The 27,575-nt window shown below is 43.0% G+C and overlaps 1 protein-coding gene across 5 annotated transcripts in view; it reads left to right on the top strand.

The window, feature by feature from the left end:
• Positions 1-836: 836 nt before the first annotated feature.
• GRM8 (glutamate metabotropic receptor 8) overlaps positions 837-27,575 on the top strand; it is a 687,726-nt gene continuing 660,987 nt past the window's right edge. Inside the window, exons 1-2 of one of the 5 annotated variants that reach the window (XM_048499900.1) lie at positions 837-853; positions 17,889-18,746. In XM_048499900.1, the coding sequence (XP_048355857.1) occupies positions 18,237-18,746 (510 nt within the window). In that variant the 5' untranslated portion in view covers positions 837-853; positions 17,889-18,236. Of the gene's footprint in view, positions 854-882; positions 1,240-1,525; positions 1,705-1,871; positions 1,984-17,888; positions 18,747-27,575 lie in introns of those variants that run through there. The other 4 variants (XM_048499895.1, XM_048499896.1, XM_048499897.1 and 1 more) reach the window with 4 other exon arrangements.

Raw genomic sequence — 27,575 nt, 5'->3', positions numbered from 1 at the left:
ATAGAGACGAAGGGGAGATGGAGGAGGGAGGCCGAGGAGGAACCCCTGGCAGCTCCACGGAGGGAATCGGAGGGACTCGGTGGATTCCCTCCAAATTGTTTTTTCGCTGAGGCCAGACTAGAAAACAGCCGATCTCTAACCACTGGCCGCTGTAATCCCTATACGAGCCTCTTTTCCAGAAACGGGAAAGGGTGGGTGGGGGGAATAAGAGAACCTGACGGCTACCTCTGTTGAGCAAAGCCCACCCGGTTGAAGGCTGACCTCTCTGACTAATGTTGGTGCTTAGTGGTGGTGGCGGGAAGCTCCCAGAAGGGCAACAACTTCAGGCATGGGAGTTGCCTACAAACTTTGCCAGGCGACTCACACCTAGAGCTTCAGGGTCCTCACTTTCCTGAACGGCCCCGCTCCAGCCCGAGGCTCCCCGCCGATGACGATCGTATTGATCGCAAACAAATCGCCTCGTTTCTCCAGGCAGTCTAATGAGCCCTCCCACGCCGGCAAGCGTCCTCCCCCGCTGCTGGCGAACGATTCGGGTCTCCATTCAAGAGGTTAGCGCCGTTCGCACCGCCCGGCTCCCTTATTCGCCCCGTAGGCTTCTCGCTGCCCCTCCTCCCGCCGAGCCTTAATTGGATTTCGCTGGCAAATAAAACCTGATGGAAACATTTGTTTTCCTGACCGTTTGTAGTGTCAGATCCGAATAGGGGAGGAGGGGGAGTAGATTGCGGCGTGCGCCCACGGCAGCTTTGCAGGGGAGGAGGCAGCAGGAGGAAAGGAGAGAGGGGGTTGAGCTTGCTGAGATCTTTCCTACCCAAATTCAACGGGGGAGAAGGACTTCCCAGGGCACCCTTTAAGTGTGGGTTTGGTTTTTTTCAAAACATTAAAATCCGCGGCATCCTAGAAGTAAATTCGGCTGGTGGCTTTAAAATTTCCATAGGAGGGGGGCATTTTTCCAAACTGGGAGGGGGGGTTCCCTCTTCTTCTTTCTTCTTCTTTTTTTGCCTGGGGCTAGGCTGAACGTCTGATAAGAGGTGGATTAGGAGGCGAGTTTAAGAGACAGACCAATAGCTGCTGCCAGTGGGAGTATTTGTTATTCACATGGAAGAGACTCGGGAATCGCTGCCTCTTTTCAGCACCACGGACAGCTACAAGTGCAGCTCCGGGTCTCCGCCTTGCAAACTGGCAGCGTGCTCGGCTATGGAGCGCCTCCCCGCCCCCCAAGCAGGTTCCTTGCCAACCCGGGTGAGTGAGCGGAGGGGCCGCCGACGCATCAAGTGGACTGTGCTGAGAGTTAAGGGGGAGGGGGTCGGGGTTGCGGGATGTGGGCCCTGGAGGTCTCTCTCTCTCTCTCTGCAGATAATGCCTGATAGATGCCTCTGGGGTTGCCAAGAGAGCTTGGTTTTCTAGGCAGGGTCAACCCCCACCCCCCAAGTCTGAGCGTTTCTCGCTACCAAGAAGTTTGAGAGCCTGACATGGGGCTGTTGATGGCGAGGTATTGTCGTAATCCTCGTGCTCTGCAGCAGGACTGGGATCGCCCTGCCTGTCCCAATCTCAGAGGGTGGGGGGGAGAGGCGGTCTGAGGCAGAGGCTTGTGTGGACTGAAATTACCTAATCCTCTGCCCGGGCGGCGGCCGCGTCTATTAATTCCATCAGTGACCTCGAGCACGATGGAACTGCAAGTGTTGCCGATCGATTGGGGAAATCGAGGTATGTGTGTCTTTCTGGGTGGAACTGAGTGGGGAAGGAGGGAAGCGGAATATACCGAGGTCACCCGGGAAGAAGGGGGGGGGGGAGCAGAGAAAGAGCGAAGCGTGAATGCAAGTTGTTGGCCTCGGTTAATGCTCTCAGGGCACTAGGAAATAACCTGAGCTGGCGCCGGACTTGATTGAAGTCCCTTTGGAGCGGCGGAAAAGAAGCCAGGCTGGGATGAATTGGCAGAGGGAAAGAGACCGTGATCGAATAGGCGTCATGGATGGTCCAGGTCAGGTAGGGCTGAAATCCAAAAACGCTAGGTTTATACCCGTGGAAAGGGAAGAGAGGGACGTTTATAACGAAATCTCTCTCCCCCACTTCCCTTTGCACGAAGTGCTTCTGTGCCTGGGAGGGACTCTTTCTTTTCTTTGTTTTTTAAAAAGGCATGCTTGGCAGATTGGCGCTTAATCCGGAGTCGTAAAGCTTTCCTCCAGGGGGACGTGGCGTTTGGGGGTTGCTCCAAACTTCTCTTTGAAATATGGAAAGCTGAACTTGGGGCAGCGTACACGGCACGACTTTTACTTTTTCTGACCCCTGGATTTACATTTTATCCTCTCCATCCAACCACCCTCTCTGGGCAATCGCCTCGAGGAAGCAAGTGAAGCATTAAGGCTGTTTAGAAATCAGGAAACCTATCCTGTAGAGAAGTCCCTGGAAGGCTTATTGACACGTGTGCTTCTTCATGTAAATTATAAGGGGGGTTGGAAGCGGGTAATCTTAGCTGCAGGACATGACAGAAGCCCACAGCAGTTGATTCCCTTGGACCCTGTTAGGTGAAAAGGAGGAAGTCGAATTCATGTTGCACACAAAAGTCAGCCCCCAAAAAGAACTGTTCATACAAAGGAACTGGAAATGTCTGCTAAAGGAATCTCATCTTTCAGGGAAATATCCAATCTGTTTCTTTTGTGACAGGTATGACAGGCAGCTGAGTGGATCACAATGAAGCACACCAGCAATAATCAACAAATTAAAAGCCACTGTGGGTCTGGCATATGCAAATGTAGTGAGCTATCTTAGAAACAAGCTCCTGTTTTAGGGACTGAGACTTGTTTCACAATCTTAGATTTGTGCAGAGAGAATTTTGAATGAAAAAAGCCATTTTAGATTAAGGAGAAAAGGCTGTATCATTTGCATTTGTCCACAAACCCGTACGGAGAGTACGTAGACATTCCAAAGCAATAGAATAGCATTAAACAACAACAACAACCTGTATAGGAGTATCCATAGGATCTTTTCATTCTCAGTATTCATATTCTGTGCACAATCAAAATCTATTTAAAATTTTAAAAATCAAAAGTGTAAGGAACAGTTAAGAACTGGGAAGCAAAAGCCCCTCCTCAACTCTTTATGGACAGTCTTTCCGTTAGCATTGCAGTTCCTCAGGAACATAAGAAAATTGTACAGAGTCAAGTCAGAACAGCTGACAACAGAGGGCTCCTTTCTAACAGAAATTACCAGCCAGGTAATAGCAGATTTTTGTGGGATTTTAGAGACCAAAGTGGTGAAAGCCAGCTTGCCAGTTGAACTTCTTGGTCCTCTTAATCCTAAACCCATTTACTTGTCAGTGTGTTTCATGTACTGCAGTGGAACATACTTTCAAGTAAATGTGCTCAGGATGACAGCCTAGATCGTTTCCTATAGTAGAAAATTCTTCTATGATTACACTATTTGGGTTTTTTTGGGGTTTTTTTTGTGCAAACTCTGAATGAATGTCTACAGAGAATGTATTGGGAATTACAGGACCATGAATAATGAACAAAAATGAGGAAAGGGCTTCAGAAAAGAGGAAAGGGATTCAGAAACACAGTGGAAAGCAATATTTGAATCAACCAAATAGATAAGTCCGGCTGGAGATGCTCTTTGGCTGTTTGGTCTGGGTGAAACTGGCAGAGAGACAGAGATCTTTGCTTTGAGATTAATTGGTCCAGACCTGTTCTTCAGAGCACTAGGCACACACAGGCCCTGCCTCTGAGATTAGATCTGCACGCCCTTCCATTCCATCTCTTTACCTGTCCCTAACAAAATGCATTAATTACTCCTCCTCCAGCCTCTGCTTTTTAGTGCTCTTCTCTTCCCATCAGAGGCTTTGGGGTCACTGATTTCTGCACAGGAACATCTGATAAATGTAGAGTAGCAGCAATCTGTTAGTTGGAGCTGAAATTCCTCTGAGGCTGATTTTGGAGCCTCTGCTTGCATTGGACCAAAGCGGGACCAGGATGTGAAAATGTCGTGTAGCTGGTGCCAACCTTCTTTCCCCCCACCACTCTCTTAGTTTTAAAATTATGTTTGAGCATCAGAATCTGGATTTGCTTTGTCATTTGGAAGGAAATCAATACAAAAACATTTTTTTAAAAGGAGCATCTGTTTTATGAGGAATTGATATAGCAGCTAAATTATTTTGGATGGCTCAGAACTGGATATATATGTTTGGGAATAATTCCAATGAAACACCATAGAACCGAAAGGTGGAATTGTTATTAGGAACATTACTTAGCATTTACATGGTGTTTATTGAATATTCAATGTAGTTTGCCAACAATGTTTTAACAATTTTGAAAAGAGCCCTGTAAGGTAGGCCATATCATCACACTGCAGCAGAAGGGATGAGGCCAAGAGATGCTTAAGCTGTCTTTACGAAAGGACGGCTGAGCTGACAGTTGGATCAGAGACTTCCCAGCTTGCTCTTCCATTACTTTCTGTGGATTTTGAAAGGAGGTGTAAAAGGTTCAAAGGAAAGACAAAACACTGCCTTATACCGAGTCAAACTGGGGGTCTATCAAGGTCAGTATTGTTTATCCTGGCAGCAGCTTTCCAGGGTCTCTGATACAGGTTTTTTTTTCCACATCATCTACAACTGGATTTTTTAGACTAGAGATACGAGGGAGTTATCCTGGGACCTTCTGTATGCAAAACAAACCACAGGCCCTTTACAAAAGGTGCAGATCTATAGAGTATAGAGAGGCCTTATACTCATATCAGGATAAGATAATGCTTCTTTTATGTAAGACTTGCTCCAATAAAGATGGGTAGTTATTAACTAAAGACACTACCTGCTGTGGATTCCAGTAGTTAATCCTGTGGTCTTTTTAGGTTAGTGTTACATGAAAGTACAGTTTACTCACAGGAACTTTTTCAACTTGCCCAGGCATCATCTGGTACCTTGAACTGCCCCCCCCCCCCCGCATCAAGTTACATGGTAACTCCCGTAGGGTTTTCAAGGCAAGAAGTGTTCAGAGGTGGCTTCCCATTGCCTTCATCTGCATCATAACCTTGGTATTCCTTGGTGGTCTCCCATTTAAATACTAGGTAGGGTCAGGGCTTTAAATGTGTGATTGGCCCAAGGTTGCCCAGCAAACTTTCATGATGTGAATTGGGATTCCTGAGTTTCCCACGTCTTAGTCTGACACCTTAACCACTACACCATGGTGGGTCTATCTTTGGCTATTTCCCCCCAAACAAAACATACCTGGTCCAGCAGGTGACTAATGACACATCCATTTTTGATTGTTACTCCACCCCCACCATGGTAGTGGTTCCAACATCCCTCCAGATTACCCCCTTTCCAACATTAATTAGCACCTGTTGATACAGTTTTTTCAAAAGCTGCCACCACCACCTGTGCCAAGCAGCCACCTTAAAACACTCCATTGCTTTTATTTCTTTCTCTTTTTACGATGTGTGCTACTCAAAATAACCTGTGATGTTGGTAACACTGAGTCACAGTGACTAGCCAAGGGTGCCTTGGTGGGCTTTACAGATGAGTGGGGATTTCAATCTAGTTTCTCTAATCAAAGTGTGGCCCTCTTTTGTGACAAAAACTTTTTGTTTTGTACTCTAATAATCCATCCATTAATCTTGCAAGAGTCACTTATTTATTACTGTTTACCCAGCCTTTTCCAGCAATAGTGGCTTTCATTGTTCTTTCCTCCATTTTGTTGTCACAACATCTTGTAAGGTGAATTTGGCTAACTAGCCCAAGGTTGCCCAGCAGAGTGTGGATTCAACCCTCAGTCTCCAAGTTCAGTACTATAACCACTGTACTATACCGGCATGTCTAGGTTTATTTATTTTGTTAGATTTATATCCCATCCCTTCTCAATAAACATTGGACTCAGATCAGTTAATAACATGAAATTATCAAAAATTAAAATACTTAAATTAATTTAAAATGCCATCAGAAAAATTTCCCATCCTGGGCTATAGTTATTATGTTAAAATTCCATTTCCCAGGGTGACCAATCCAGGAGAGAACAACATAAAAGTAAAACCAGGAATAAAGCCCAGCCAACTACAAAATCAAATAATGCTATAAATAAATATTAAGGATAAAGGTTGGGATAGGGAGTCCAGCCATGATGTAGCCATTGTTTCCTCAACTGCAGGCCTGGTGGAGCATCTTCATCTTACAGGCCCTGCAGAATTGAACCAGATCCCCCAGGGCTCAGTTCTTATTCAACAGAGAGTTCCATCAGGTTGGGTCCAGGGCTAAAAAGGTTCTGGCCCCAGTTGAGGACAGGTGGAGGTTTCTAGGGCCAGGGATCTCCAGTAGATTATTTCCAGTAGAGTATAACACTCTTCAGGAGAGGCAGTCCCACAGAATTGATGGCCCCAGATGGTTTAGAGCTTTGAAACCTTGAACCTGATCTGGTGTTCAATTGGGAGCTGATGCAGCTTGTGAAGCACAGGTTGGATATGTGATCTTAAAGATGTTCTTGTAAAGATCCTCACTGCTATGTGGACCAGCTGAAGTTTCCAGAGCAGCCTCAAGGGTAGCCCTGTGAAAAGGGAGTTATAGTAGTCTACTTTGGGGTATGGATTACAGTGGCTCAGTCAGACCAAGACAGATACGGTACCAATTCCTTAGCCTGGTGAAGATGAAGAAATTATACTCTGGCAGTATTTGCAACATGGGCCTCCATGGAAAGGGAGGCATCCAGAGCCACACCCAGGCTCTTAATGGTGGGTGTAGGTGTTAGTTCTACTCTGCCTAAATTTGGCAGCTGGTGCCCCAACCCTGAAACTCCCCAGTTCAGCCCCAGAACCTTCAACTTCAATGGACTGAATTTCAGTCAGCTCTGCTTCATCCATTTCACCCCAGTATCCAAACACCTGGCCAGCATATCTTGCCCTCCACCAAAGATGCTGGTGGGTGCCATTGGCATATTGATGACAATAATCTAGCACAAAACTGTGGACTAACTGGGCAAGGGGTTGCATATAGATTTTAAATAATATTGGGGGCAGGATTGTCCCCGAGGGACTCCATATCACCAACCATACTGTTAATTGCTGTGGGAATCTGAACATGACTTAAGAATGAAATTTTAGTTTATTTAAACTTCTGTGATCTAAACACCTCTTTAGTTTGAATATGGATATTCAAGGACATGATTTACTTAATAATACCCAGATTAAGGGGTCCTAATGCTATGTGCTGATTTGTTGAGTTTTCATCATATTTTTTTCTGAATTAAAGTTGTAACAATTTTCTGCAAGCTATACCAAAAATAAGAGTGTGTTGGGTAGTGAATTTTAAGAAATAAATGTCTTCTCTTCCATAATAATAATTTCAAAACTGTTCTGTGGTTGAGATATTTTTGCTTAATGTGTAGAATGCTAAAAATAGGATCTCTGCCTCACGGAATTCAATGGTTTTCAATAAGAAAAGAAAAGGCCTTAAACATGTTCTAATAGGGCTACGATCCATCAGAACATTACACATGTCAGTGTTTTAAACAGAATCAAAATCCGTCACTGAGCTGTGCAGCCCTAAATGGCCTTGACATTTCTTTAAAACATAATGGAAAATAATGTGAACGAAGTGACTTGGAACTACTGCTTCAGCTTTCATTTAGCACTGAGTGTGCTGTACTGTACAGAATCAAAAAAGGAAATGGTCCTTGTCTTGGATGGAGGGATGCTTAAGTGAGAAGGATTCCTTGGAGTACAAGACTGGTATTTCTGGGTGGGGAGGCTCACTGGTAGAGCACATGCATTGCATGCAGAATGTCCCAGATTCAGCCTCTGGCATCTCCACTTAAAAGCAGGTTCTCAGAGAGCAGGTCTTGGAAAGAACAATCTCTACCTGAGACTGAATGTCCATCAGAATAGATGTTGCAATTTCCCTGAGTACATCTTTGGGACAGCGTACAGATGTAAGCTCCACTTTCTCCAGAGGCATGAAGAGAAGGGACTTAGACTTACCTCTCAATTTTCCCAACAGCCCAGGAGAGCCACTTTTTTTACCCTGTTGGGTGCTCTGTATCTGTCAACTTTCCCATCAGAGCAAATGGGAGGTCCCTAAGGCTATTCCAAGTCAGACTAAATATGAAAGGGGGAAGGTCTAAATCCTTTCTTCAGTGTGCCACAGTCCTGATTGTAATTGGGCCACCACACCCTGGAAAACATAAAACTCCCAGAGCATGTTTGTGATCTGAACTGGCAACATACCTAGGGGAAAACAACATGTAACCCCGCGGTAACAATTGTGTGCTTGAGACAGATGAACTAATGATCTGAGTTGGTACAAGGCAGCTTCCTATGTTCATATGCCAACAACTTTGTGAAAACTGTGATCATGCACAGTTTGTCATGATTCCTGTGACCACAACATATGTGGTACCCAAGGTACAAATACTGCCCTCCACAAAAAGGAAAGAACAGATACAACTGCATGAAAATTTATGTTATATGCTCGTGCTTGCCTTATCTCAGAGATGGTTGATAAGTCTCAAACCAAGAGCACAAAATGTTTCCCATGTGCAGTCATACAGGAAAATATCATGCCAGCATCACCTAACACTAAGCTATCTGCACACTCTTATATTTTACTAAAGTAAGATCCATTTGGTGCAGTTTCCCTTTGCACTTTGGCGCAGAATCAGATATTGGCCAAACTGACAATGTGAGCATCCCATGATAATAATGTCTGATTTGATACATCTTGAGTTACAGTTACTGATTCATGCAGAGAGGCACTGACTAAGTTTTAGAGCATGTGCTTTAATGTGGAGAAGGTCCCAGTTTCAGTGCTTGGTAATCACCACTGAAAAGAATTTCCCATAGCAAGTTTGGGAAAATCTTTCTGCTTGAAAGTTCAGCAGAGTTGTTGCCAGTCAGAGAAGACACCACTGGGCAAGATGGACCAATGGTTTGGCTGAGTACAAGGAAGTATTGTAAGTTCATGGGTATAGTGGTATCATTTTTGAAGAGTATTATCACTGAGGGGTGGTAGCTGAAACTGGGGACACTCTGGATTAACAGCCTTCAATTCCTTTTTCCTGCTAAGGGCTGATCAATATGCAGAGATTGACTACTTCAGTTGAAAAGTGGTAGGTTAGTTTTTCCATCTTTCCATTGTGATACAGTTCTCATCATGGTAACTTTGTCCCATCTTACATCTTCTCAGAATTCCCTGTTATCTGTGCAAAAACCCTGCTGCAAGTCATTTGCATATTTTAGAGTAGGTGACATTTTGTATGTGTTAGAGGTCTTACATTTGCAGTATCCCACAGTAAACTAATAGCACATCCAGTGGGAATTCAGTGTTTAAAAATCCTCTTGTGAAATGGCCAAATCCTTGCTATTTGTATTCATTGGAGTACAGTGGCTATAAACAAAGCTCCCAATAGTCTTCTTACCAAAATGAGCCTGGTAGTTTGCAAGGAACTAGCACTGCAATGCATTATTTAGAGTTCATTAATATAAAGTACACCAGAGCTGACATTGGTGACTTCTGTAAGAAGTAATGAGCTTGTAATAAGAATAATGACTTGTCCCATTATCCTCTTTTCCTGTATACTATTTGGAGGAGCATTGTCAACATGGAACACACACAGGGCATGAATCTATGGCTACGTACAGTAAGATGCAGTCACTCAGCTAAGCATACTTTGAAATCAAATGCCCAGATGCAGGAGAAACGTCAGGAGAAAATGCTACTAGAACACAGCCATACAGCCCGGAAACCACACAACACCCCAGTGATTCCGGTCATGATTCTGGTCATGAAAGCCTTCTACAATATGCCAATATGATACTTTATTTAGATGTTAAATGCTCTGTGCTCTTCACATATACTCAACCAGTGCTTAAAAATGTAGACTGAGACTAGAACTATTTCTTTCTTTAAAACATCCTCAAATTGCAAATACAGCTGGATTATTTCAGATTTATAGTCTTTGTAAAGGATTAAGTTTTATTTTAAATAAAAAAACTAAATATGAGAGGAGGTTGTCTGAATTTATGGCACAGCAGGTCTGTATTTTTTTCATTTGTCTAGAATGCATTGATAAGAACGAAAATGAATGTTTATAAAACTATTTCTCTGTGAGCTGCAGGAGTTTGAAAGAATGCATTTGTATTGCTATAATATTTAATATTAATCAATAGAACAGAAGTGATGTGGTTTGAATAAGCCAGCAAGTATAATGAAAGCTTTTACTTATTTGGTGACATAAAGAGTCTCAAAGTAATTCGATGTAATGTAATTTTCATTGCATTGGACTGTGACGTAATCAAAACATAATGCTTTACAAGCTATTTGTTTTCTGTTTTCCAGACAGGTTTCAACTATTAACAATGAATCACGTGTCCCTTCTGCAACAGCACAGATGTTCTAACCCTTTGATGCATGAGCTTCAAAATGTATATGTCGTGCTTTATTCTGCTTATGGGATTGCTTTCTGCTTCCACACACCATAAATGTTCCTACATTTACAGTGTATGAAAACATAAAGAAACCCCACCAGCAAAATAAAATACTATGTATGTATTTTGAATGTCATGCATCAGAATGTTAGATCATTTCTACTATTGGAGAAAGGATGTGATTAATTGTTGTTAATAGTCAAAACCTGTCTGGAAAATAGAAAATAGGTAAAGCATTATGTTTAGATTAAAACACATTAATTTCATTATACTGATTTACTGGCAGGCTTTTTGACTAAGTTTCCAAAATATTGCTATCATTAGTTGAGAGCTGCAGCTACCAATAATAGCATTTTTGGAATGAGTTCTACAGATCTGATACTAATGGTCAGAGATTATTTATCCTTTGGATAGAGTACATGTCTTTGGAGAAAAGCTAACCAGTTGACAATTTGGACTTTTCTTCATTAGATGTTGTAAATTAGCCAAAGTGGCACTCTATATCATGGGTGTCACAAGAACTACTGGCAGTGACACTTTGTAGCATGGCAGAACAGAATTTGGCGATCTTGTAGGTTCCAATCTTGCCTGCCTTTCCAATGCTGGGTGGCTTGCAATGCCATACCAAGGGATAGACCTGCTAATTCAAAATAGTTTGATGTCGCCCAAGGAGGGGAGCAAGCGGTCCAAGGGTCAATGGCATCATTAGGTCAGAGTCAGGATCAATGGCATCATTAACAGAGGAGCCCTTGGTGTACGATAGATGATGAATGAGATGGTACTCTCCAAAAGCTTTCTTGGGGACCACCCCCAGTGGGGAGACCCTCAGATTCGTGAGGGTGTGTGTGTCAGGAAAAAGACCAGTGACCCGGCCAGCCCTGCATTCTTTCTCAATTTTGGAGGCAACTACCTGGGGTGGGTCCTGGGCAGTTTTTAGGTTGTTGCCATCTGTGGCCACCTGGGCTCCTACATATGGGATCCTAAACCCCTTTAGCAAGTATTTTGCAGCTGCTCTGTTGGGATAAGTCTGCAGCAGGTGCACCAGAGAGCCAAGCCAGATGGGGATGGCAGCCAGCTTCCCAAAGCCTGGTCCAGCTAGAGAACTAAGAGGAGGTGGTTGTGGTGGAGGTGCACGACCCCCTGTCCCCCCTACTTTCCGTGGGTTGGCGGGTTGGCTTCTTGAAAGGACTGCTGGCTACCCTCCTTTCCACATGAAAACCTGGGGCGGGGCCCAAAGCATGAATCACAAACATGCTTGAATCTGCACTGCTGTTGCTGACACTTCCCTTGGTTAAATTCCCAACAGACAAGTTGGGTCCCATCCAGTGGTAGGATTCAAATAATTTAACAACCGGTTGTTAACAGCACCATTTTAACAACTGGTTCTGCCAAAGTGGTGCGCTGCTGAATCCCACTGGTCCCATCCCTTTTAGTAGGAAAGTGATGTTTTAAGGGGTCACCCTGAGGTTTGGCGTATGCGTGAATGGTGACCATCCAGACCTGGTCATGGATAAGGTCCCAGCATGCAGTTTCATCATGGGATGCACTTTTCCTAATGCCTTCATCATAATTAATGGCAGCAGCACCCCCTGCTATGGATTGGGCCCATAAGATATTACACAAATGGGCTGTGAGATGCCAACCTCTGTTGAGGTAGGCAGTAGAAATTAAGGCCTGATACTGCCCATAACCCTGCATCCAGTTATCAAAGGTGCGCTCAACCCTCTTCTTTCTGGGTGCCTTGACAGAAGATTTTCCTGTATCCCCATGGAACCCATCAGGCTTCAGGAGGGAAAGGATATACACATAATAGCCATCTAAAGCCTGCTCCCTAAGTTTGCAAGGTAGATGAGATCTCGAAGGGTCTCTGGCCTTACTTTCCCTAGAATTGTGTGCGGGGGCTGGCCCCTGGGCCCGCTGTCATAGTTGGACTTTCTATGCCTGGCAAACCAATGGCTCTCACATGAGATCCTGATATCCAGAGAGAAGAACTATTTAAGGAAGAGCCATTCAAGTGAAATCTGAAACTCAGTTTGGAAATTATCTTAAGGAAAAACAGTTATGCTCCTAGAGGAGTAAGGAAAGAAAATACCTTGTACAACAATTATTGGCTTGACAAAGGACTGCTAAAATAAAAACTTAATCTAGAGGTTTTATAGCCATACTTGACGGTGTACTTATCTGTGGAATTGTTTTTGAACTTTTTGAAATTATCATCTGTGATAGAAAGAAATTATTGGAATGATACTCACTTAGTGAGTTGGAGTCCACATTGGTGTAATATTTGTGGCAAACCAATGAGGCAATCCAGGAACATCCCCCCGTCTCCAATAAGAGCTGCCAGTGTGGTCAGTGTCCTCATCTGAGGAAGACTCACTGGATGACAAAATGCTAGGGGATTAATGGCAAGAGTAGCGGCATGACCTCTTGTGCTTCTGGTGATGATCAAGAGCTCTGGTTGGAGCCTCAAACCCAGTGGCTGCTGATGGGATGTTGCTGTTGTCTGAAGGACCTTTCCCCATGCCCAAACCGGTGTCCTTGCTGTGAAGTCCCCAGTTGATTTTTGCTCAGAGGTGTGCCCCCCCCCTTGGCCAAGCTGGCCCATGCGCTGTGAGAGCTGCATGAGAGTCCTGGCAACACCCTGGAAGAAGGTATAGTTAGCGTTGTCTATGGAGGAATCCAGTGCTGCTATGTTGATGGTGGAGGGGCATGAGGAAACAAGTCAACCTGCCCTATGGGGCGCAGAGGCCACTCTAGCTGCGAGCCTTCCACCAGGAGGGAAATGAGGGTTCAAACCCTCTCCAGCTGTTTGTTCCCTTCCTGTTGGCGTGTAAGCCATGGTGTGCTGGGTAGGGGCTGGTCTAGGCATGCAGACTCATCCATCTGCCTTGCTGCTTGCCCCGTTGCCAGGGGGCTCAAAACTTGCCTGTTGCTCCTGTTCCCCCTCCCAGATGCTGCTTGAAAGGCCCCCAAATGTTAGCTTGGTTGCTGGGGGCTGCCCCTGCAACTGAACACCAGATGTCTGGGGCTCAAGCATCTTGGTTGCTGACTGATCCCATTCCCCAAGATCTCTGACTGGTGGGCATTTGCGGGGGCACCGCTGGGGTCTGGAGGCCCTGGAAACCTTGGCTGCTGCCCCTCCCCCTTGACCCGAGGAGGCCCTCTTCTTTTCGCCAGTGCCTCGCACTGTGGGGTCTGTGCAGAGCACCCCTTGGATGCTGCGGGCTTGGTCCTGTTTGAGCTCCCCCATCCCCACTAGATGGTAGAGGGGCCCCCAAGACAACGTGTGGCACAGCCCTCACTAGGTCAGTTGAACTTCTGTCAACCTTGGTGCTGCTGCTTGCCCCTGCTGTTAAGCAGAAGCAGAGCTGCAATGGGGACATCTGGGGTAACTTGCCCCAAGTGCCGCCATTGCAGTCATGTGTCAAGGCGAGGCGGGGGTGGTAGGGGGCATGCGGCAGTTCATGTCCTGGGTGCAGTTTCCCCTCCCTTCATCACTGCTATTAAGGCACCTGGTGCTGCCTGTGGCCTGGAGGGGCACTCACCTGGGTTGCCCCTATCATCCATGCTGTTCCCTCCTGCCACTGGTGCACCTTCCCCCTGCTGGGGCTTCTTTGCTCATTTCCTTGGCATCTCTTACACAAGCTCCAAAAAGAAAAAAGGGGGGTCCCTGTTACCACTGGGCATACTGCAGCAGGCCCCTTGTCCTCCCTCGCATGCCGCTCAAGGTTGTACTGCGATTCACAGGGTGCAATCCACCAATTCCCAATCACTCGCTGCTACAAGTCTGCTGCTAATATCTTGCTCAATTCAGGTCTCCTTCCATTGCCTGGAGGAACTAAGCTAAAAAGGCTTTTTCCACTGTTCCACGTGGCCTGATTAAGAGCTGCCAGGTGACGTGAGGGAGAGAGAAGACCGGTGAGAAGAGGTGCGGGATGGCCTGCCCTGCCCATATAAGGCCGTGGCCCTGCCTCCTCCAGGGATGTCACTCAAACATCAGTTGGGCAGGCCAGGCCCATGCTGGGCTGGATGCCAGTGCTGAGCCTTTCCCCTCTTCCTGCCCCACCTCTGGGCAGCAGCAGTGGCCAAGGTAAATCTCAGTCGCACTTTCTTAAAAGTAGCTGTACTGGGAACATCTGTCCTCTGTAGTCAAAAGTACATCCACTAAAACCATAGTTGGTCAATTTACCCATTAACTAGCTCTTTTCTAGTGCCAGCGACCTCTACCCACTAAACCTGTTGCAACATAACCTACATCATTAATTTCCATACTATGTGCCTGAGCATACTAGTGCACTGGGACAAATAAAGAGAAGTTCCTATAAACCAAAAGTATCAACTCATAAAGGAGATTTTCTCTGTCTCTCTGAAACTGCCCTGGCTTTGCTACTTTCAACAGATTTCACTGAGGATTTGTAACATTGCTGTAATTGGATCATTTAGTCCTAACAGACAATTTACACAGCGATGTTATGGGGGCCCTTCTTTGAGGACTGGTAGCTCTTATTTTTTTATATACACTGCAATATAATCTAGTTTTTTGGGTGTCAAACGGAAGTCCCATTTATTTCAGACAAGTTATAGGATCAGCTATCATGTTTAGGAAGCAATGTCCTGTATGCTGAAGAATACACATGGAGGAGACCCTGAAGCAGCAGCTATACATACGCATGGCCAGTGTCTACAGACAGTAACTTCAGCCTTTATTCCTCCTTCATCTGGTTCCAATTGTCCGCAGAGCAAATGGGAGTAACTGAATGCACAATGACGACTGCATAGTCTGCACACAGGAGTTTTGCTTTTAGCATGCTTAAAATAACCCCCTCTCCCCAGATTCCTTCTTTGTCTAACTCTTCTGGAGCTAATCCACTGAAACAGGAGTAAAGGGACTTCTATTTTCCTGGTATCCAGGCTTACTTTTGTGAAATTGCTGCTGTAGTTCAAACAGCAGATGATTGTAAAAAAAAAGGCACTTAAAACGAAATCCTCCCTAATACCACATCCTAAATTTGAGTTGAAATTTTTATGTCGGGAACCAATTCTTCAAGAATGGGGTTAGAATTCTGTAGCATACATACGCTTGTAATGTGAGCAACAAAATATCAGCATCTACAGTACAATTCTTGAGCATTGCTGGTAACTGTGGATACTAAATTTTATTGGAATGTTCTCTGCTCGAAGGCTTTAGCCGATAAATGTAAAGATGATTTCTAGGTGTTTGGGGCTAATGGTGATTCATAATCAGCAGGGCAAAATTTTGTTTTCTCAGTTACACAGCTCTACATCTGGATAGATATATTTTAAGCTAGCGGCATTCCTTTAGATTTATTTACATGGAATGAAGAGCAAAGTGTGCCCTATTGACTCTAAGGTTGCAAAAAACCTGACTAGACCAAAATGTGTGCTGATTTATACTTGGTGTTGTGCCGGGGAGACTACTCTGATGGAATCCAACCTTCTGTAAACATGTGCTATGGCTTATAAAGATTCAGCATACAGTATATTCAAATAAAAACAAGGGACTACATAGCAATCTTTTAAACAAAAACCTTGCTGTTCACTCACCCTTTCTCTATGATATCCCCAATAGGAACACTCTCTTATTCAGACTACCTCTACATGTTTCATGTCTTTATTTTGCTGTTGGAAAACTGAGTTTTTAAAACCATGTACATACAGGAGTGCAGACCATGTGATTTTCATAGACATGGAAGCCTTATCATTTTGCAGTTCTACTTGTAGGGACATGGCCTTTTAAGACTAGGGTTGCAAGGGATGAGACTTCCAAACAGGATTGGTTGAATGTTGGTATAACAAAAGTGTCATGGAATCATGCGGGGGTTCATTTATATTTTGGTAAAGATTTGCAGCATAGTTTTGTACCACCATTCAACCAATCCTGTTTGGATTGGTTAAGCCACTGTGGTCCTCCTAACTATGTATTGTCTTTTCCCATGGGTTTTATCTGGGTTTCCCAGTTTGACTTTCAGTCTGATGTATAAATTCCCCACTTATTTTCACATATTGGTTCCAGTTTGGATCAGACCTGTAGCATAAGCAGAGAAGAGCCTTTAGCCTCTCTCCAACACTATTTTCCTACCCTGAGACAGCCATGGAGGGGGACATTATTTGCCTCATATGGGAACCCTAGTTGCACCTAGCAGTGTATATACAATGCACAATAGGGAAAATAGCATCCCCAGGGCCATCTCTGGTTGGAAAAGCAGGACAGGGGAAGGCTGAAGCTCCTTCTCCTCATGTGCCATATTCTCCAGTTTGAATCTAACCCATGCAAGCTTCAGGAATATGTTCCCAGTGGGGAATTTACAGCTCATGTCTATCTGAATTTTTTTGGAGCAAATACTGGTCTTTCAATTTCAGAATTGTCTTCTCTGAGAAAGAGAAGCTTTCTATTGTCTCAGAAGTTTTTCTCATCACCCACTATCTGACCCTTTTATCTGGATATGGCAGGGATTAGATCTTTTACATACCCAGTACTAGATTTTGCTTTTATTCCGTATGACAAAACTTGGTGTCAAATACAAAATGGGTTGAGTGCAAAGGATGCCATGTGGGTGAAGAATGTTCACTATCTTCCACCAGTGGGAATGTTTGTTCAAACACTTACTGGATTGGCTAATGAGTGCTTCACAGTTGTTAGTGCTATCTTTCTCTCTAGCGTGGCTTCAGGTATCTCATGAACATACCAAAAGAGATAAGTCGACCATCTTTCTATGCTTCCACGTAACATTTTGAAGTGACATCTTGCTTGTGAAGAGATGCATGAGCTAGAACTCAAATCTCCCTGCATGGAAGATGCTTGAATCATGACTTAGGGGATGTTGGAAGGTAATCTTTTCAAATAGCATTTTAGCTTCTGTAGATTTCTATTACATGCAATCACAAGGGTTTGTTTGTTTGTTTGTTTGTTTATTTATTTATTTACTTACTTATTTACTTATTCACTTCATTTATATCCTTCCTTTCCCCCTCATGGGTACTTCCAATGGCTTTCATCATTCTTCTCTCATTTATTTTATGTCAACAAAACTTTGCCATGTAGGTTAGGCTGAGGGTGTGTGACTGACCTAAAGCCACTTGGAAAGCTTCCATTGCAGAGTGGGGATTCAGACCTGTAACTCTCACATCCTACCTTGTCTAACATTCTAAACACTAAACCAATTTGTATGCTTCCTCTCCAGAAGCTTTTCCAAAGAGTGCACAATTAAAACAATAAAAAGCAAGTAAATAAAAACAGTAATACAAATCAAAGAAAAGCCACAAACAAACATTATGTATTTGTTCAGAAATAAACTTGCAAAATCTAGAAAATAAATACATGCATCTAAAGAGTAGAGCGGTGTGTAAATGTCTTCAGAGAAAGTGGGAGCACAAAATGGAAATTAAACTTTCATTTCCCCCTTTTAAAAAATTGTAATGACAAATATAAAATAATTGTTCTAATAAGTTTTTTATTTCTGACATTTCAGGACTATCTCAGTCACAAAGCACAGACCGAGAATGTGGATTGCTGATCTCTTCCCACCACTGGGGATACTTACACTGATATTCTGCAATCTCTGAATGCCCTCACCAAGCAAGGACACCCATGACAATCATATCACAAATGGCTTCTCCTTGTGAAACTCTTCTTTAGGACTTCTGTTTAAAAAAATAAAAAACCCTTCACTCCTCTTTTCTACCTACTGCATGATTCTATATTCTTGTTCACTGGGCACTGATGGTAGCCTTCAGAAGGGGTAACTTCAAATCCTCCACCTCCTCCTCTAGCAAGCAGAAAACCTGGGTCTTGGACTGCAACATTGCCTTCAGAAAAAATGGTATACGAAGACAAACATCTGGTCTCTTGCCATTGTTTCTTCTTGCTCGCAGCCAAATTCTGCTGGATACTCCCAATGATGAAAGGAACTCATGGCCAGGAATATGCCCACTCCATTCGACTCGATGGAGATATCATCTTGGGAGGACTCTTCCCTGTCCATGCCAAAGGGGAAAGAGGGGTCCCTTGTGGAGAGCTTAAAAAGGAGAAAGGGATCCATCGGCTTGAGGCAATGCTATATGCAATCGATCAGATCAACAAGGACCCTGATCTTCTCGCCAATGTTAGTTTGGGCGTCCGGATCCTAGACACTTGTTCCAGGGACACTTATGCTTTGGAGCAATCATTAACATTTGTGCAAGCTTTGATTGAGAAAGATGGATCTGATGTGAAATGTGCTAACGGAGACCCCCCTATTTTCACAAAGCCAGACAAGATAACAGGGGTAATAGGAGCTGCTGCAAGTTCTGTGTCCATCATGGTGGCTAACATTTTAAGACTTTTTAAGGTAAGACTTTAAAAGGTAACATGAGCATTTATGGACATTTATGAAGCACATTTCTGAAACACAATGAAAACAAGCACAGTGAAAACAAGTAATTCTATACTAGAGAGCCTATGAAAAATAGCTGAAAATATCTTAAATGTTTATCAGTTTTTTTCAGTAAATGATGATAGTAATGTGTAAGAGAATGTGGTTTGTATAGAACTGGATAGTTCCAATTCCTATTGGATGTAATGCACTAAAATTTTGATTCCACTGAGCAAAGCTGTTGTTCAAACATTAGAACATGCCATTTAGCAATATAGGAGGAGTACTCATGGCTGAAGCACATTATTGATCTATTTGAGTACTTACATCAGTAGAAATGGATACCTTTCAAGGAAGGATCCAAAATTGAGGACATTGACATTCCGATTGACAAAGTTCCGCCAACAATCACAGGGTTACAAAAAAATTATTGTTCAACTATCTTATACACTTAAGACTGATTATGCATGGAGGGCTTACCTCAGGACTCTTCAGTGCACAGTGGACTTGTAGTGGGGTCTGTTTTTACACAAGGAGGCATTTATGCCTGTGCATGCAGTTTTTCTGTAGAGAACTCTCTCAGACATGATTCTTTTAACGTCACCCATCAGCTAATTCTTAAAGGCACAGATCTTTAAGGCACTTGTTCTTAAAGGTGCAGATCTCATTACACCCAGTAGTCAAAATTTCTGGCTTATCCTTAAATTAAACTTTTGTTCCAAAAATTATCTCCCTCTCAATTCCCTGGACCACACGCTGACAAAGAAGGGGACATTGTGCTATAGCCGGTATTCTCTCTCTCCCACGCAACTTCCTGCTGCTGCTGCCAGAGGACAGAGAGACGTGTTATTTCCAAGCACTCTTATTCAAAGCATGTTCTTATTATGTCGATATCTTGATATATCAGCATGAGAAGGTGGAGGGCAGTGTGTTTTGGTTAAGTCCATTTGAGTGAGCTTGTTTTCTGTGACTTTTTTGTGAGCTGGCAACATGGAAGGGGAGGGGAAAGGGCAAGGTGTGCAGTGTGAGAGAGTGAGAAGGGTGGAGGCTGGCCATGTGTCAAGGGAAGACGTTCAGAGCAAGGCTGTGCTCACAGGCAAATCTGCCCACTCAGGCAACAAAGCAAAATGAAAATTGTGCTACAGGTGGTCTCGCTTTACGTGGAAAGAATGGAAAATGGAAGTGGGACTTGATGAAATATGTCTGTACAAGAAATCTTGCTGTGACTGACATTTGCCTCCACCATGCAGCAGGCACCTTGTGCATAAGCAGCCTAAGACTAGTGCACAGAATAAACATTTGAAAAGAGGAGGATAAAAAAGGGATGAATGCACATGTTTCAAGGCTTCATTACCAGTGGAGATCGGCAAATTTCATTAGTTTGGTTACATGCACCTTTTGATGAACCAAACTTAAAGGTACATTCTAATGTTGTATTTTTGCATATGTAGGTTTGAGAATGCAGCTAATTTGTGTCATGGAATCGGCCTTTGTGTGAGAGAGACTCAAGAAGCACATCCAGAAGTAGCTTGGGAACAGTCCCCAGAAGTTTGTCAGTCTGAAATGTGCTTCACGATGCTTGCAGAATTTTGTTTTCACAATTGTGGTTGTACACCTATGAACTTTATGAGGCATTTACCTCTAGAGTAAATGCACATATATTTAAGTTGTACCTATTTCAATATATTTGCTCCAGAGGTCTAGAGTGTTTATGTATTCAGTGGTATATTCTTCTAGACTAGTGTTTTCTGTATTTAACTGTAAATTTTTGTACAGTTCTGCCAAGCCTGATGCAATTGTAGGAAATTTTACTCATTAACCTGCTTGTCAAATGGCCAGAGAAACTCTTTAAATGGGAAAATATGCTTGGAATGCTACAAATATTGATCCATTGTCTAACTACATTAAATATAATGAAGCATCATTACTTCCCTGAGAAACTTAGCTTCTTCCTTAATTTCTGCAAGCTTATAATTCCCCCCACCTCTAGACAAGTCTGGGCAGATCAAATCAGAACAACAATTGTGTTGACATATTATTCATTGACTTCAATGTATACTTTATTAAGTCCTAAAGCATAAACAGCAGAAAGGTAAACCTGCCACATCTAGACTCTTCAAACGTGGTGGCAGATGATGGAGTCCTAATCAATAGACTTGGCAGGAACTGATTAGCCAGCCAGCATTTAATTTTAAACTCTGCTGGATAGTAAATAGATAATGGTACACTGAATTCAAGATGCTTTCAATATACACCATGGATATTGCTTCTTATTGACACTTCTCTTGCTGGTCTTTGTTCATGAGCATGCAGGTATTCTTGGCGCAGAAAACAAAACAGGACAAATTAGGCCATTCTTGTTCTCCATCAGTTATGAACCTGCAGTTCACATGTGCATCACTTGATTGATCAAATGCTTCATGACTCTCAGCTTACTAAGAGTATGGACTGTTCCCACTGAAATACACTGTTGTTTGAATTGATATGGATGATCAGAATGATGTATTGATTTTTACACACGTAACTTTCAGACAGAGAGATGGACAATGTATCTGTCTTGTAGTGGTCAATCTTAGGCCCAAGGAGACCAAAAAATAAAAGGAGGAAGGACCACCTGAATAATATTTAAAATTCTGAATAAGAATCCTTATTTTTGCTAGGAGGAGGATGTAGGTGGTACGCAGTCCTTCCAAAGTGATAATTATCAAAAAGCATGGCTTCATGTTTCCGGATCTGATGAAGATTTGGTATGTTGAGAACTTTGCAGCAAATGCAATCACCAGAAGAATGTATCTTGTACAATCACTGTGTCCTTCACTCAAGCTGAGTCTTGGATCAGTTTATGTCATTCTTACTATTCACTGCCACACTCAGACACTAAATGAGGCAGTTTAGCTGGATCAAGTTTTGTTTTCCCACATTTGCATTTGCACAGCAGGGAAATCACAATGTTATCCTAAGCTGACTTAAGTAGACTTTAAAAGGTGCAATTCTACTGAAGATTTTACTGCTAATTTTGCCCCAGGGTCATGGCTAGGTGAAGTAGCTAAGGTTGTTTTGCCTTCCCTTTGCACTTTGTACTGGATACATCCCTTTCTACTAGCAGTTGCACAGCTGGTGCTATCTATTGAAGGCAGTCAATCAGAGCAGCACTTGATCATGATATTACTGGTTGCCTGGGTATGGCTTGGGCTTCCCTAGGGAACTCACACTAGGCAGCAGTCTTTAGAGATGATGTCCACAATCAAGGTTGTTAAAGCATTTCAGTTTTAGCTGTCAATATGGGCTTCATATGTAGTTAGGACATTTATAGTTTTTAAGAGTCAGAATCTCACTACCTTAAGGGTAGTTTCATTGGAAGTATCACTGAGAAGTAAAGAAATATAAAAGCGGCTTGTTCTATCTTGGTATTTAGACAAAATTGTAGAGATGTACCAAGTTTGAATATCTTAATAGAAACTACAATATAAAGCACATGTTCTGTGGTTTCTATAATTCCTGACTGGCATGGACAGTGATGAAGAGCATAAGGCATACAGACATATCTTGGTTCCAATAAGGCCAATGGAGGGGCATTGATTCTGGTAAATGCTAAGGTAAATGCTCTGCCATGTTTAGGTTTTTTCAGAGTATACAAATAACTTTTGGGGACAAAAGTTTTGTCACAGTTTCCCACTATGTGGCTTTGCACTCTGTCAGTTTGGAGGGAAATGTCCCATAGTCTTTGTTTAGTTAATATTCTGGCTCATTGGTGCCCAAGATGATGTAAAGCTACACTGGACATACCAAGATAGAGTAATTTTCCTGCTATTATTCTCAACCATTTTGAATAGAAATTATCTGCAAAGATTGATGGAGTTAGGCCAGAGGAAAATAATTTTAACTTGAGTCAGAAAGATATGGCTTGTAGCCAGGCTCCTGCTTTTAGAGGGACTAGTCCTGCTTCTAATTTAAGAAGGGCATTGGACATACAACAAGGTACTCCAAAGAGAGCTGTAAGAAATTTAGACTGGATTGTTTCTAGGGAATGTTCAACTCCTGAGATCACAACACCTAATCATGGTGCTATGATAAGGAGTTTTTTTAAAAAGATGGTAATAATAAGAGAGAGTTAATATTTGTAGGACAGCAGCGGTGGGATTAAAATAATTTAACAACTGGTTCCAATGGTGGGATTCAAATAATTTAACAACTGGTTGTTTACAAGCACTATTTTAACAACCGGTTCTGCCGAAGTGCTACGAACCTTCTGAATCCCACCACTGTAGGCTAGGCTATCTGCCTTTTGGTGGTATCTGAGAAGAAGCATTGGTGTAGTTGTTAAGATAGATTTCTGAGTTATTGCAGTTAGGGTTTCTTGGTCCAAGTTGTATTATAAGTAAATAAACCGGTTGAGTTTCTTCACAAGTGCCCGGGATCTGGGGAACCTGGAAGATCTTCCAAATAACCCACCATAACAGACAACTGCCCAATTGGTGGGTATTCCAGCATATCTAATCAATATAACTGGTCTGTTTGGCAACAGTCAGCATTTCAGAATAGCAGAGGATGCCTTAACATTTTGCACCCAGGAAGTTAGGTAAAATAGTTTATTTGGTAGAATATAAACTGTTGTGGCAGATCCGTGTTTTTTTTTATGCGTGATGCTTCTATTTTGTGTGTTTTCTTCCTCTTGTCAGTGGACTACTGAATTGCTCTATTTCACAACTTCAAGACAAGGCAATTTGGCAGATAGGCAGAATAGAAATATTTTAAATATGGGGAAATTAAATAAATCGCTTCTGTTAGAAAGTCAAGGAGGAAATCGAAACTCCCAGGGGAACTTGTCTACCTATTTAGTTAAGGAGCCTTACATCAGCTCAACATCATCTTATATTTAGCACTGTTTTGTTGTGTTCATGGTGCTTTCTTCTTTAAACAAGATCAAAAAAGTGTCTGCTCCAGTTCAAAGGGGCTTCTTTGTAGTGACTGTATGGAGCTCCTTGTGGGCACTCCTTCTGTCACCACTGTGTGGAATTGAGGGACTGGAAATAGAAAAAAGGGGGAAGGGGAGACATCTGAGCCATGGAGGGGGGAGTGTCATGATCGCCATCATATCCATGCTTTTGCACAAGTGTAATGGGGAGTAGGAACTAGGGCGTGGGGGGGGGAGATACTGGATACTGGAGATACAGCAGCGAGTAGCACAAGGCATAGGGTGTGAGGCTGCTGTTCCCACACACTCTTAGGCTGCTTGCTGTCCAGAAAAGATTAGAAACTAGAAAGAAATCTCCCAAACTGCTCCTTATTTTATCCTTGTCCTCACAGGTAATAATCACATTGGCTGTTGTACCTCTTTCTAATTGCCAGCTCTCTCTTTTTAAAGTCTTTTTTACCCTATTAAATAATACATAGCTGAGAAGCAGTGATAGTCATCATGGTCACTTAACATCCTCTCTAATGCAGGATCACCCAGATTGCAGCTTTCCCTCATTTTCACTATTGGAGACAGCACAGTAGACTGATTTAAGAAACTAATCCCTGTAGAACATGCATTAGCAGAGAATTGAGAGCGGCAAAAAGGAAAGGAGCCCATGAATTGTCTCAGATACCAGCAATTTGTCTTCGGAAACCATGACAGCTACTTCCTGATTTCCATTATGCAATGAGATTGCAAATAGCATTCCACTGCAGTCTTAATCAATACTGGGTCACATGGTTGCCCCTCTGGGGGAAAGCTCCTAGTTACCCATTTAATTGATGTAACACAGTTGCTGGCAAAAAGAGGAGACATCTTTTTTGGGTTTTAATTATAGATCATGCAAATAATAAAGGGTTTCTTTGAAATAAAACACACACACCATTTTGGCATGTCTTTGAAGGGAAATATTAGTTCTTAAAACCTGTTACTTTGAGCTTGTGATTGTTTGGGAGTTAATTCCAAACTGGTTTGAAGTGCACAGAATTGCTTCACAGTATGTATATTTATTTATTTAAAACATTTCAATGCAGCCTTTTTATCCAGCGTAGAGTCCCCAAAGCGTAAACAAACATAATATTAAAGCAAACTTTAAAAATACACACATGTGTGTATAAATATATTCTAATGGTGTGGATCAGGTCCACATAAGACAGGTTTTTCTGCAAACTTTGGGGACTTCCCATTTTTGCAGAAAAACCTAAATACTTAAAAATATATTGAGGGTTTAACCTCTCCTCTGCACAAGCTCATAGAATGTACTCTACTTCCTGGGTTGACCATCAGAGTCAGGTATCTGTTCCAAGCCCAGCAGCAGCTGTGGCAGAACCCAGGAGTCATTCAGGGCCTAGCAGAGGTGGCTATGTAATCTTGGAACCACTCAGAGGTGGCTATGTAATCTTGGAACCAATGATGGCTGCAGCATAGACTGAGGCAGATTCGGCATGGGCCAAAAACAGCGGTGTGAAAACGTTGTAAAATGGTTTAAAACGGTATAAAGGGGTTTACACCGTTTTCACACCACTGCTTTTGGCCCATGTGGAATCCGCCTGAGAGTCTCTCCAGATCTGGTAGTGGCTGCAGCAGAGCCCAAAAGTAAGTGGGAGAAGTCTTGTGGGCTCTCACTTGTATATATAGATATACAGTTGCAAACAACAGTTAACAAAACACATGAGTGCACATTTGTATCTGTGCCTATGAAATTAAAATCCAGTTCTTGGTGACCAAGCTTATGTAATATTGTAACAGGAGTTCTACAGAACCCTCAACCTATTGAATTGCTTCAGATTTTAGCCCCCCCCCACATGTATCATTTATTTATTAAAGCATTTCTATTCTGCCTTGCCTTACTGCATAAAGTAGCATACAGCATAAAGTTATTTTTTAAAAAAGGGATTGACCAAGAGAAGGGAAGAAAGCATCAGTGAGGGAAGGACAAAAGGAAACATACAGTTAGGCAGAGTAAAAGCAGAGGCAATGGGGTTCTAGCAGGGAAAAAGATTCTCCTCCCTCATAAGTTCTCGCAAGTCCCCCACTTTGTGTAAGCGCTATGCAGCCATTCCCCCAACCACATTATTTTCTAGGTATCTCAGAAACAAACCTCATTATTTTGCTATTCTCAAGGTCTGGAGTCACCAAGAAAAAAGGAGCTGGCAAGTCCCCATCCCAATGCTGTCATGAAGGGGTGCTTAACTCCCCCTTCTCAGCTTCCTACTTTCCTGCTGAAAATCAGACTTCAAACCACTCCCCCTGTTCTTTAGGGCTTCAGACGCATCATTTAAGATGTAAACAGGTTGAACCCTGTGAGAGGAGGCAAGCTGCTGAGGAATTGGACTTCCCTGGGAAAAGAAGTGGTCAAGAAATGCTAAACCACTGGGGTGTTGTGGGGTTTCCGGGCTGTATGGCCATGTTCCAGTAGCATTTTCTCCTGATGTTTCGCCTGCATCTGTGGCTGGCATCTTCAGAGGATCTAATGGTAGTAAAGTAAGTGGAGCTTTACAGCCTGGAAACCCTACAACACCCCAGTGATTCTGGATATGAAAGCCTTCAACAATACAATGCTAAACCATGTTTATGTACAAGCACAAAAACACACAGTAGTGCATTCTGCACAGCCCAAATAAAACATCCTGGGGATGTCTTTAAAAAAGCCATCTCTCATTTTTTGTCTGAACAGCACAGGCATCAGAGGAGAAAACAGACTTTCCCCCACCCAATCATTTTACTCTCTGTTCAATTCCTCCTCAGCTTGCACCCAACATTTTGTATGTTGATGAAGGGATTCTCCCTGCCTGAATTTGCTGAAGGTTGCCCCAGGACGTTTGCTCTGTAGACTCCGATCCTGGGCACCTTTTCAGCCTGAAAGGTACATAGCTGTATTCAGCTCATACTGCCAATTCTGGCAGTTTATAGTTTTCTTTTTAAAAACTGTCAATGGGGTGTCTGCGAAGAAATGCAGATACAATGTGAGAAACTTAGCCACTCGGAGAACTGGTTTACCATCCATTGAAAAGCATTGGAACCGTGGAGGACAGGTCTACCCAATGCTTCTCAATGGGCAGTAGACCAGACCTCCGCAGTCCCAATGCTTTTCAGTGGATGGTAGGCTAGTCCTCTGAGTGACTAACCTTCTCATAGCATGTCTGTATTTCTTTGCATTCAGCTTATTGAAAATAAAAAAATAGGAAAACAATATATTGTCAGAATTGGCAGGACAAATTTTGTACAACTATGTACTTTTCAGATTGAAAAGGCACCCAGGATTGGAGCCTGTAGAGCAAATGTCCTGGAGCAACCTTCAGCAGATGGAGGCAGGGGGAATCCCTTCAGGAGTGCACAAAGTGTAGGGTACAAGCTGAGGAGGAAACTGACCAGAGAACTTAACTGTCATGTGGGGAAAATAAGATGCTTCCTGAGTTCTGGACAGCCAGGCAGGAGATGTCTTGCAGACAACTTGAGGGGGAAAAGTTCACCTTTTAGCATTTTCAAAATACGACAGCTTGGATGAGATAAGATTTGCTGAGGATGCCTTGGAGAAAAAGCTGTGCAGAGTTCCTCCCCAAGATGTCTTTTTTTTTGCATCCGAATGATGTCTTATTTGTGCTATGCAGAATTGACCAGTGTTGCTTCTCCAAGTCAAATCATTCCTTTCAGATTCTGCAGTAAATACTGTCATGTAAACAGGCAGCTTTATTCTGCAAACAGATAATTCAAATAGCATTTTTGCCGGTTGTTGTCTTGCAGTGACTCTTTTCCACTTCACTTAGCTTAAGAGCTTTGTGCTGATGTTTATTTGACCAGGTGTGAAGAGGTGTATGTGCACATTTAAAGCTGTTATTTGCTGGGTA

Source organism: Sphaerodactylus townsendi, linkage group LG06 (genome assembly GCF_021028975.2).
Source record: "Sphaerodactylus townsendi isolate TG3544 linkage group LG06, MPM_Stown_v2.3, whole genome shotgun sequence".
NCBI lineage: Eukaryota > Metazoa > Chordata > Lepidosauria > Squamata > Sphaerodactylidae > Sphaerodactylus > Sphaerodactylus townsendi.
The sequence above is the reverse complement of the archived record's forward strand: the minus strand, read 5'-3'. Positions and strand labels throughout refer to the sequence as shown.